At 34.8% G+C, this 12,177-nt stretch overlaps 1 protein-coding gene across 2 annotated transcripts; it reads right to left on the reverse strand.

The window, feature by feature from the left end:
* Positions 1–912: 912 nt before the first annotated feature.
* Positions 913–10,710, reverse strand: LOC107801222 (SUN domain-containing protein 5). Of its 2 annotated transcripts, none has more exons than XM_016624506.2 (4): positions 10,342–10,710; positions 7,971–9,313; positions 7,792–7,877; positions 913–1,284 (listed from the first exon to the last, which is right to left on the reverse strand). In XM_016624506.2, the coding sequence occupies exons 1-4, from the start codon at positions 10,499–10,501 to the stop codon at positions 1,077–1,079; spliced, it is 1,797 nt and encodes a 598-aa protein (XP_016479992.1). In that variant the 5' UTR covers positions 10,502–10,710; the 3' UTR covers positions 913–1,076. The 2 variants fall into 2 exon arrangements, with proteins under 2 accessions (XP_016479992.1, XP_075084437.1); XM_075228336.1 differs by having other exon boundaries at positions 7,778–7,877.
* Positions 10,711–12,177: the final 1,467 nt, after the last annotated feature.

Here is a 12,177-nt window from a genome sequence, read left to right on the forward strand (position 1 = left end):
CTGGGATTAGTTATGCTAGGATTATTGTTTATCCACTGTTTGGTATGTTGTATTAAAAATAACAATTGCATAATTTATAAGAAGAAGATATAAGTTATACCGGTGCTAATTACCCCACACTCTATAAGGTATAAATTATCCCGATGTTAAAATTAATACCGGAATAACTTATACTTGATTTGCTAACCAAACAGAATATTAAGGTGGTATTAAATTTTTATACCATCCTTATACCTTCTTACACCTCATACCAAACGACCCCTAAGAGTACTACACATTTCTAAATGTTAGAGTAGTTCAAATAACGATATGTTATTTAAGTATTACATAAATATTAGATTAATAATAAAATTATTAAAATATCTCAAAATTTGTAGTTTCTTATGTGAAAAGTTAGAATTATACTTGCAGGATCAATACAAAGCAAGTGTTGGAGGAAATTTTGATAAAATGCAAGATGCCAAATGAAGTCTTAAGACTAGGTTAGCTGACAGCATGGTAAATGTTCAGTTGGAGTCAGGTCTAAGCAAAATATGGTTTTTGAGAAATCTTGTTATTGCCAATATAGTAAAATTGTTAGGCCAAAAATCATGTGATGCGCTCTTACCACTATACGAAATCCTCAAGAGCCACACCCCCTCCTAGTAATTCCCCCAAGAAAAACAGTATTCCTATAAGAAAATGTTGAGAAAGTAGAATCCCCCCAAGAATAAGGGAAACATGAAGAAACAAGATTAGTAAATATTAAGGCAGCCCGGTGCACAAAGCATTCCGCGCTTGTACAGGGTCCGGGGAAGGGTTGCACCCCAAGGTGGTGTGTGTAAGCAACCTACCCTTATGCAAGCCTCAGTGGCTGATTCTACGGCTCGAACCCGTGACCTACGGGTCACACGGAGATAACTTTACCATTGCTCCCAAAATAGTAAATATTAGTGCATCATTAAGTACAATGTCCATGATCTCCAAAGGCAAAAGTTCTATAAATGACTTCTTTTCAGTTAAGCTTTTCACTATGAGTGAACAAATTTCTACAAGTATAAGATTTTCTAGCAATGAGGTTAGTAACTTAGTATATATTAGCTGTATAGCAATGTGACAAATGCAGTTAGGCTGCTGCTAACAAGAATCAACGTCCAACCTCGGCCTGTCTGAAATGCTGTTTGAAATCTCTCTGAAACTAACTTAAGAATTGCAATACATGCAAAAGATAAGCTGATTGAAAACACAGCCAACTCTTTCTTTTCCAAACTCTCTTGGTCATTCACAACCTTTTCGACGTCTAATCTGCAAAAAGTTCAAAGCAAAAAACAGCAAAAAAAATCATGTCAGACGAGCTAGCGTGTCACAACTCACAATCGCAATCTTCTCAGTTTGAAACAAAAACACACTATATGCACGAGGTTTTATCATCCATTTCAATTTTCATTGCAGTTGTTACCAACTAGCATAGCACATGCAAACTTAATATCAATCTCTCACCTGTAACCAAAATTGGATTCAAACCTATTTCAGAATTTAAAATTTTAAGGTCGAATTTCAATTGCAATATTTTCTCAGAGCCCCAAGCTGACATCCTCAGTACGTAGGTCCTTGTTTCACCATTCTAACTTTCAGCATCTTTAGTATATCGCTGAATCGGTAACAGGATATTAGTGGAACCTAACGAACCGGATTGAAGTGAGTTTTATCATTAAAATTACACTTCTTAGTGATACCTACAAAGTCAATTGCCCTCATAGGGGTCCAGAAAGTGTCATGAGCTTTGGTCCTTGTAAACAAGTAATGTCAACAAGCATTCCCATCCTTTCTCTATTTACCCTTTTGTCAGCTTCAACAAAACTATTTTCATCTTATTTTAGCTGATTATGACTCAAATCGTGTATGATGTAGAAACATGTAATGTTTCAGAATTTCTTACTCTATCATTTATTTTCTGTTGGATTTTACAAGAGGATCTTTCCCGGTCACCTTCTTGTTCCATCACTAGTTAGGAAGAACAAAATAAGCAGATGGACTCTTTCTACAAACAATACTTTAGCTTCTTAATCAGTTATTCTGTGCTTTACACAAGAAAATTGCTCATTCCTCAATGGTTTCTCAAAATCATTTGCCAGCACATGTAGAGAAAACAGCATCAAGAATAGCAATGAAAATGAAGCTTAGTCCATATCCCCCTTAATTAAACTCAGATGCCCCTTATGATCCAATAATAAGTAATTAGCAGGGCAATGCATTGCCTATGATACACCCAACTCAAACAGAATTCTTTAGTGAAAGTAATTGAACACCAGATTTCTCATGGTATCCTTCTTTTCTTTTTGGTGCTGTAAAAGGTTTTGTGATGACCCAAAGGGTCATCTTCTGTTTTAGAATTCGAATCCGTGTTCCGAGGCCTAAAAAACCTCATTTTATCTCTCTTCGATTTGCGTGCACAGTCCGGACGTGATTCCAAAAAGCTTTTATTTGGAAAATTTATGAAATAACAATTTTTGGCATAAAAAGTTGATTTTAATTGACTTCGGTCATCGCTTTGGGTAAACGGATCCGGACCCGTGTTTTGACGGTTCCAGTAGGCCCGTAGTAAAATATGGGACCTAAGCATATGCCCGGAATCGAATTCCGAAGTCCCTAGCCCGAGAAATAAATTTTTGATGAAAATTGTAAAACTGAAATTATAAAGGTTTTAAGAATTTAGTTAATAATTGATCTTGTTGATACTGGGTCACTATTGTGGTTCTGGAACCCGGTACGGGTCTGTTATGATATTTATATCCTACCTGTGAAGTTTGATGAGAAACGGGATTGATTTGACGTGATTCGAACCTTTGGTTGAAAAAATAGAAGTTTTAAAACTTTCTTGAAAATTTCATGCAATTTGGTGCTAAATTCGTAGTTCTAGGTGTTACTTTGGCGATTTGATCGCGCAAGCAAGTCCGTATGATGTTTTAAGACTTGTGTGCATGCTTGGTTTGGAGCCCCGAGGGCTCGGGTGAGTTTCGGATAGGCTGCGGAGTGATTTGGACTTAAGGAATTTTGCTGGTATGATTTGGCTCACAAATGCGAGCACCGCATTTGCGAAGAAGTTTCGCATTTGCGATTAGAAGGGCTGGGAGGGGACCTTCGCAATTGCGAACAATTGTTTGCATTTGCGATGGTAGCAGGTCCTGGACATTCTTCGCATTTGCAAAGGGATGTTCGCATTTGCGGGGTTCGCAAGGGTTCGCATTTGCAAACCCCTGATCGCAAATGCGATATCTCCAACAGTTCAAAAACGATTTTAGACGGAATTTTTCATTCATTCTCCCATTTTTCAAAACCTAAACCTCAAGAGGCAATTTTCCAAAGGCTATTTCTTTCCCATTCTTAACTCATTTCTTTCAATCTTTTACTTCTTTTCACAAGATTTCATCCTAGAATCTAGGATTTTTCATGGTGGAATTAGGGATTTTTGGGTAGAACTTAGGAATTTTGAAATTTGGAGATTTAGACCTCAAATTGAGGTCAGATTCCAAAGCCATTGTATATCCGGGCTCGGGGGTGAATGGGTAATCGGGTTTTGGTCCGAATTTCGGATTTTGACCAAGCGGGCCCGGTGTCGGTTTTTGACTTTTGGGGGAAAATGTTGAGAAACCTATAATTATGCATTGGAATTGATTTTTTTAGCGATAATTGATGTTATTAAGTTAATTATGACTAGATACGAGTGGATTGGAGGTGGAATCTAAGAGGAAAATCGGTAATTAAGCAGTGAGTTGGCCGTTGTATTGAGGCAAGTGTTTGGTCTCACTTTGACTCGAGGGATTAGGGATCCCCGACTTATTTGCCACGTGAAATTCCATGTGTGTGGCGTATAGGTGTGGTGACGAGTACCTATGCGCCACCAAATTGTTTGTTTAGCCTGTTCCTTTCCCCGTTCCTATTATATTGCCTTCCTGTCTTAACTGCTACATGCTTATTGGTGCTTCCATGTTTAATTGCTTTTTGTTAGATGTTGTTTTCTTTATTGAAGGTACTAATTGTTCCGTAGCTTCATTGTGTTACAGTATTGGTTTAAGTTGAATTTTTCGGTGTTTCATGGCATATTTGGGTTGGTCTCGCTGTGTAGTAGTAATTGAGTGAAGTTTCTTAAGTGTATAGCCTTCTAGTTGCTTTGATTGGAGACATAAATATTATGGAGGGTTTCGAGCTAAATTGTGAAATACTTGTTCTTATTGTGTGATACTGTGATTGGTACTGATATGGTGGGATCGGGTTGCACGCCGCAACAGGAGGAATAAGAGTGGTATATTGAGGAGGAATAAGGGTGAAATGTGATTGTCTGGTGGGATCGGGTTGCGCGCCGCAATAGGAGTAATAAGGGTGGACAAGTATGATCGGATTGCACGCCGCAACATAAGGAATACGGGTGATATATTGAGGAGCAATAAGGGTGGACTGGAGGGATCGAGTTGCACGCCGCAACAGGAGTAATAAGGGTGAATGTTCATATTGTTCCTGATGATATGGTGGGATCGAGATGCGCGACGCATCATTTTGTTGTTTATGTAGTCTTCTTCTGCCCTGATTTTATTCTGTAGCATTGTAACTCTCTTGAGGATTGGTTATATCTGAGTACTGGCAAGATAATTGAGTTCCTATTTATTTGACTGCAAGTTATTGTTCTATTTCGTTCTGTACTTTCTTTTTTTTTTGCTTTATTATAAACTGTATGCAGGTTATATTGTAAATGTCCCGCCTTAGCCTCGCCACTACTTCGTCGAGGTTAGACTCGGCACTTACCAGTACATGGGGTTGGTTGTACTGATACTGCACTCTGCACTTTCTGTGCAGATTTTGGAGCTGGTTGTGGCTGATCGAGAGGTCTGTTGCAGGCATTCATCTAGGAGACCCAAGGTAGTCTTGCAGGCGTCTGCAGGCCCTGGCGTCCCCCCTCCTATGTTTCTACTTTCCTGTTTTATTTCGAAACAGATGTACTTTTCTTTCAGACTAATACTTGTAGACATTCTTAGTTTGTTCTTGGATTGTGACACCAGTTTCTGGGTGGTAATGGTTTCGGTATTGTTAATAGTATATGGGTAACCGATTTATTAAGTACTTCCGTGTTTATTTCTGTTTGATTTAGCTTTGTAAATTTTAACTATAAAAATGTAAAGGAAAAAGGTCAATATAACCCTAACATTGGCTTGCCTAGCGAGTGCGATGTTAGGCGCCATCACGGTCCCGACGGTGGAAAATCCGGGTCGTGACATGTTCGCCGAAAGAAACTACTCTAGCATCAAAAGCACCTGTCATGGATGTTAATCTGGTGCATACCGACACACTTTCTAATGGATCACAGATCACTCTCCCTTGTAGCAGATACAAAATGAACAGACTAAATTGTCACTTGGCCTGTTGAAATGCCACATTTTCTTATGGGTCACAAATCTCTCACTTATAGCACAGACAAAACGAAGAGATATCAAATTGTCACTTGTCCCTGTAATGCGATTTGACTTTCAGTGCATCAAAACTGAATCACTACTAAACGGCCTCATTCATAGAGACTTTTGTTAACTCAAAACCAAATCTTCAAATTCCCTATGACTCCAAATAAATAAGATAGTAAAGAAGATTATTCAGTTCGATGACACATTTCAATTAGGTCCTGAACAGACATGATTATATATTATGTGGGGAATATAGTTGTGAAAAGTTAACAGAAGAACAATGATAAGAAGCACATAACAAAGTACACTCAAGAAATAACTTGAACCAGAAACGCTTTATGAATTATGCACGAGTAGAATAAGCAATAAAAAATGATATAAGCCTGATGGGAAGATATATGTAGCAATAAAACCAAGCACCTTCTGAGTTCAACTGATTTGAAATCCCTACACTTACAAGAAATACATCATTTTGCATGCATAATTAATGCAATGTTTGTAACTCACACCAAAGCTTTCCGTAAGGACATAACCATTTTGGATGGATTTCAGGTTCTCACAATTTTTGTTGTCATATGAACTCGACTCAAGGAATAACTAGAATACGTGAAATGTTATATGTACAAGTAGAATAAGCAAGAAAACTATATCAGTCTGAGGAAAGAATATTCAACAATCTATCCAAGCTCCTTGTGGATTCAATGATTGAAATTCATAGATTTACATAGAGATATATCATTGTGCATGCATAACTCTAAGAGTCACTCTCATGGTTAACATCAAAGCTTTCAGTAACCATTTCAATGGATTTCAGCTTTTCTCTATTCTAGTGTCAATATGAAATCCTTAGGTTTGTAATATGTGGCTCACAATAAATGGATTTGAGATCTTTACTGCTATCAAGTTCAGACATAAACAATGGAGTTTGCTGGGTAAAAGTTTTCAAACCCTTGGGAGTATTTGAAATTAGCCGATCCAAATTGAAGCTTACTTCTTTTACATATGACACAATGAAATAACACTATAACAGAATAAACACTCAGCAACTAGTCAAAACACCTTCTTCACTTTCATTCTGATGCCATCCAAACGATTAAACCCAAGTAGTCAAAATGGAAAGCATACAATGCTTATAACCTGTTCAAAGTTCAAATAACCCGTTTCATTTCTAAGACAGGAGGCATATCTCATAACCAAGCTGTCTCTCTTAGCTTGAAGCCTAAAACCCTCTTCAAGCACAATCCAAAATTACAGAGCTACGATTTTAGAGGTCTCATGTGGTTTCAAGTATGTGTGGCACTTCGTCCTACATGCCTTCCTCATTTCAAGTTGACACCATCCCTCCCCCCACCCCCCACCCCCCCACCCCCCCCCAAAAAAAAAACTCGCAGTCAAACTAAATATTATAAAGAGCTTGTCCAACAGGTACTAAAACAAGCAGCATGGTTTTCCTTCTCTCGGCTAGAGCTTTATATCCTAGTTATCAACCTTACATGTTTGTACTCATGTAAGATACAGTGTACGAGGAAGGGTGTAACAGACTACTATATTGCCTGTTGATTCATGATGAGTCACGACGCATATAATTTCTCGAAAAGTTTTACCTATCTTGAAATAAGGAATTGAAATCAATAAAAGTCAACCCAGTTTCTAGAAAGTAGAATACTCTGGATCAACAAAGGCCAACGTACTGGGTTCTCCTACATGAATTACTTTGAAATGAGAAAGGCAAAATACACCAACAGATCAACATTTTTCTCCAAATGCATAATGACGCGATGCATGAAAAATCAAATTAAACTCTTTGGTTGTATTTTGCTAGAAAAATATTCAAATACTCTTCAGAGAATAACTTTTTCCTAACTGTCACCCTCATTTTTTTTGGGAACAGGGTATAAATTATGCTCAGAAAGCTGCTTTCAGCTTTGTATTTTAAACAATTAAAAAGATCGTTGGTTTTTCTTTTTTGAGGTCAGGAAACATAAGATTAAATCTAAAGCCGACCATTTACTCGCTGCAACATCAAGCTCCTACCTATCTTCCTACACTTTTGAAATTCCTATAGCTTCAGGGTTTCAAGTTCTTTTAGAACTTCTATATTCAAGTTGAAATACAGTGAATCTGCAGAAACCTTAAGAAGAAGGAAAAATGATAAACAGACGCACTTCACTCAGATAACAACAACAATAAACACAGTGTAATCCCACAAGTGGGATCTGGGGAGGGTAGTGTATACGCGGACCTTACCCCTATCTTGTGAAGGTAAAGAGGTTGTTTCCACAATTCACTCGGATAATAAAACAATATCAACTTACAGTACAGGGGTACAAGTTAGTTTAGGTGGTTACATGGAATCCACTACCTTAGCATGCGATTTCCGTCGACCAATAAATCCAATTGAGCTGAGACAGAAGCTTTCCAAGATTCAAGATCACTATTTTCTTTCTCCTGCAATGAAAAAGAGCTTGCTTGTTATGACAAAAATGTGTCCTTTGCTCTGCTCATTAGCAAAAAAAAAAAAAAAAGGATAGTCATACATACCATATTATCTTTCCATATCAGGAGATCCTTGATCTCCAATTTGCTTTTCTCTAAAAGTTCTGAAACATGAGAAAGTTCTTTGTCTAGCTCAGGCAAAATGTCACCTTGTCTCTTGCTCAGCTCTTTAATGTACTGCTCCAGGACAGATAAGTTCAACTCAAGCGCTCTCACCTTCTGCAACAGTATTTTTAGGACTGCATCCCCGTGAGTTCTTCCATTTGACTGCTTCCTACGTTTTGGTGTAAAATCAGGGGTAGTGGTTTCTTTCTTTGCTTCATCCAATTTAAAACTTTGCTCTGCATCAAAATTTTCTACCCCCTTATTTGCCGGTTCAACCATATTTTGAACGACACCCTTTGTTTCACGGTAGTCAGAACCTGAATCTGGTATCATAGAGATTATAGCAGTTTTATTAAGATTTTCCATTTTATCAGCAGAAGGTTCTGGAGAACTGACAATAAGATCCTCAAGCATTTGCTCTATTGCATCAATACCATACACCTCGACAAAACTTATAGTGCAATAAAATTCAGAACCATAATGAGTGAGCAGATTTAGCTTCAAGTACCTAAGCCATTTTGGTTCGGGCAGCTTAAAACACTGAGCATGCTTGACATTTTCAGCAACAAAAGTCCCCAGAGGATTCCACGTCTCAGTTGGATATACCAAACTCCCAGATAATTCAAATTCTTTAAGCATAGATGAATAATGCTCGAAATTTGCAATTTTGACTGCATCGACTAGAGTTTCATCAGCAAGCTCAATAACGAAGAATTTCCCACCCACAGAACAAGGGTTCCTGAGATACTTATCATGATCCTTGTTCAGTATGTTGTTTGCTCCTTTCGCTTCTTTATTGTGGGCCACCACTTTAGCACCCTTGGATGACGAGGCATAATTGTAAGGCGTACCATCAGGCTCAAGCCTATGGGTTATATTTACTAACTGGCTTGCCGTGCTCCCTCTCTTCTCTTGCTTTGTAATGTTTCTGAATTCTTCAAGATTTGGATAGGCCAAGTGAGTTCTTCCATTTAGTTGCCGATCTTCATTACGCCTGTTGTGCTCTACTGGTGGCTGCATTTGGCATATTAACATATTGTAACCTAAAATACTTGATACTACATCCTCCAAAGCACTTGTTCTCTGAAGCGAATGCTCAGGGGTTGCATTGTTATCCTTAGGACTACAAGAATCACTAATCTTCACTGATATGTTGAGTTCCAATAGTACTCCAGTTTTGCAGCTCTTCTCTACACTTTCGAGAAGCGGTTGAGTGGAGTTGTGAAACTCTTCATCGTTCAAACTAGAATTGGTTACAGTCTCTGCATAGGCAAGGGAATTCCCTGCATAAACTCCATTGAAACGATACGTAACTCAGAGAACTATTATATGAGCTATAACAGACCATAACTCTCCTATTTGCTCTGTATAAATACATTATGCTCTACATGCTAAACTAGCTTCAACCCCAATAAACATAAGTTAGACACTTCAGTTTTTCCAACTACTTAAATTGACATCTGGGTGAAAATTAAAGGACCAACAAACATGAAAAGCAAAAGAATAATCAACGGACAATGCCATAATCGGAGGGAAGAAAAGAACATTAAAAGCTACTAAAAACTTCACACAAAATCGAGTCTAATAGTCTGAGATTAGCTTAAATGGAGAAACATGGCATGTGAAGATTCATATAGCTGACCCCAACTTGCTTGGGAATAAGCCGCAGTAGTTGTTTCTGAAAATGAGTCTAATAGTAAGACAAACTTACTTGATCCCGGTCTTTAAGTCAAACCAACAAACATATAACATGTCTCATTCTTTCTCTTAAACTTAAAACTATGATTAATAATGTGTTTTCCAGCTGACTTTAAGCAAAAATCTAAGAAAAGATTAAAACTTTCAAACTTATTCAGTTGCCTTTTATACTCCATAAAGGATATAGCAGCATCACCATATGTAAAAAAAAAAAAAAAAAAAAAAAAATGAACTTCAAATATTAGAACAAATCACTTAAAAATTCATAGCTCAGACTCATAATCAACCAAAGAAAATTAAAAAACCAAACCTAAGTCATCTCAGTTGTAACTAAGCTCCACCTAGAGTTAAATTAACTAAATTTGGTACAAACACTGTGTCCAAGTAATTGTAACATTTAATAGCACTGAGTTACAGTAAATGTAAATTTAAGAGTATTTAGTAACCATTAACCAAGAAACTAAAAACGGGGTCATTAGCAAATTAGCATACACATAAAAACCTATATATGGTTTTCTAATTAGCAATTTAGTATACAATTAAACAATCATTACAATAAACTAGCATGTAAGAATTAAATAAAAGAAAACCCAAATGGGTAAACGAATTTTACCTGCATTTCCGTGAACAAACTCAGAATAAAAAGGGAGAAGAGCACAGAAAAATGAAAAGAAGAGCGGCAAAGACAGCTGACGGAAGCTATTTTTATTGGGTCTATAATGATCTTGTCTTGAAACTACATCGTTGTTTTCGACATTACGAAGTTTCTTCATTTCTCAATACTAAATTTCATCATTGTCCTAATTCTGTACAATTTTTTTTTTTTTTTTTACTTTTTTTTTGTGGGGGAATATGATGATTAGGAAAAAGGAGGAGGAAGATGAAAAAAAGGAATCTTGTCTTTGTGGAGATCAACCGCTTAACTTCCCCAACTAGCGGAAACTACTTTTTTCCTTTTTCTTTTGTTTTAATTAATGACATTGAGAATCTCTCTATATCTATATCTATATATATATATATAAAAAAATATATCTATATTATATTAAAAGAAGAGTAGTATGCATTGTGGTTAAGCCAAGTGGCAAGTTAAAATGAAGTCATTTGGCAATTGTAGGACAACATTAATTATTAGAAATTATAAATGGAAACATACTTAAGAGAAGTAGTTTAATGAATCTTATACATAATCTAAATATATCTTAGACAAATCTAATCTATATATCTATAATTAAATTTATATGTATATTTGTATCTATATCTATATCTATATCCATAATTCTATATTTATATTTATATATTAATGTGCTCATAGATTTTTTTCTATATTAGCTAGAAATATGGAGGTGAAAAATTAATTAAAAACTATAATAGAAAAAAATAAAAATATATAAAGATGTAAATTGAGATAACCTATAACTATTTATACTTTGGAGTAAGTTAAAATATAAAATAAAACTAAAATTTACTTAAGATATTAAAGATTTATTGAGTTTAAAAATTAAATAATTTCAAGCGGCAAAATAAGATCTTACACAAAGTATACAAATTATTTATAAGGTAAGAGAAATATTAAATAATTAACAAAAGATATTTTAATAACAAGAGTAATAAATTCATATTAATACTGATAAATCGTGCAAACGAATATTTTATACGTAAATATTACTAAAACATTTAGAAATAATGTGTTTGAACAATTAAGAAAATAATTTTCTATGATTATATTTGAATTAAGTTAGTTAGTTTAAATTTGAATGCATAACATAATTTTTTGAAAATATAGTCCAATTAAGAAAATAGAATGATAAAAATTATTTGAATTTGAGATGAGAAAGTTTTTAAATTTTTATCTATATTATATTAGAATGAGTGTGGTAAAAATAGATACTAAATTCAAACAGGCTAATAAAAATTCACATGACAATGTAATAATATTAGGTATTGAATAATATAAAATCAAAAATAAAGAATAAATAGAGAAAAATAAAAAATCATATTTTTTATCATAGAAAAAAGGGTAAAACTTATTTAAATTTGAGATGAGAAAGTTTTTTATATTATACTAAGAAAAGTCAAAATATAAGTCCACATAACTCAAGTCTAATAGTTAAAATCAAAACTAAAAAAATTGAACAATAAAATAAATTAGAGATAATGTAATTTATAAATCATAAGTTTAGAAAATAAAATAAAATAAATATACAATACTTAAAAATATTATTAAATTTTAAATAATTTAACATTTTCGAGTAATGTTTTTAAAACAAAATAAATATTTATTTCATAATTAAAAAATTATATATTTATCTTATATTATTAAATAAAAGTAGTTAATAATGATATTAAATAAATTTACAAGTTAACGAAAAGCCACATAAAATGTAATAAGACTATATATTAGATTAAAAAAATAGCAAAATTATGTTAAATTATTAGAAATTTACTATTA

Source organism: Nicotiana tabacum, chromosome 1 (genome assembly GCF_000715075.1).
Source record: "Nicotiana tabacum cultivar K326 chromosome 1, ASM71507v2, whole genome shotgun sequence".
Lineage (NCBI taxonomy): Eukaryota > Viridiplantae > Streptophyta > Magnoliopsida > Solanales > Solanaceae > Nicotiana > Nicotiana tabacum.

Excerpts from the sequence above, each read along its gene's own strand:
- LOC107801222 (XM_016624506.2), bottom strand. The coding sequence starts at position 10,501 with ATGAAGAAACTTCGTAATGTCGAAAACAACGATGTAGTTTCAAGACAA. Across the intron at positions 9,314-10,341 it reads GTTTGTTCACGGAAATGCAG|GGAATTCCCTTGCCTATGCA; the intron begins GTAAAATTCGTT and ends GAGTTTATGCAG. Across the intron at positions 1,285-7,791 it reads GACGGAAATCGCATGCTAAG|ATTAGACGTCGAAAAGGTTG; the intron begins GTAGTGGATTCC and ends AACTTTTTGCAG.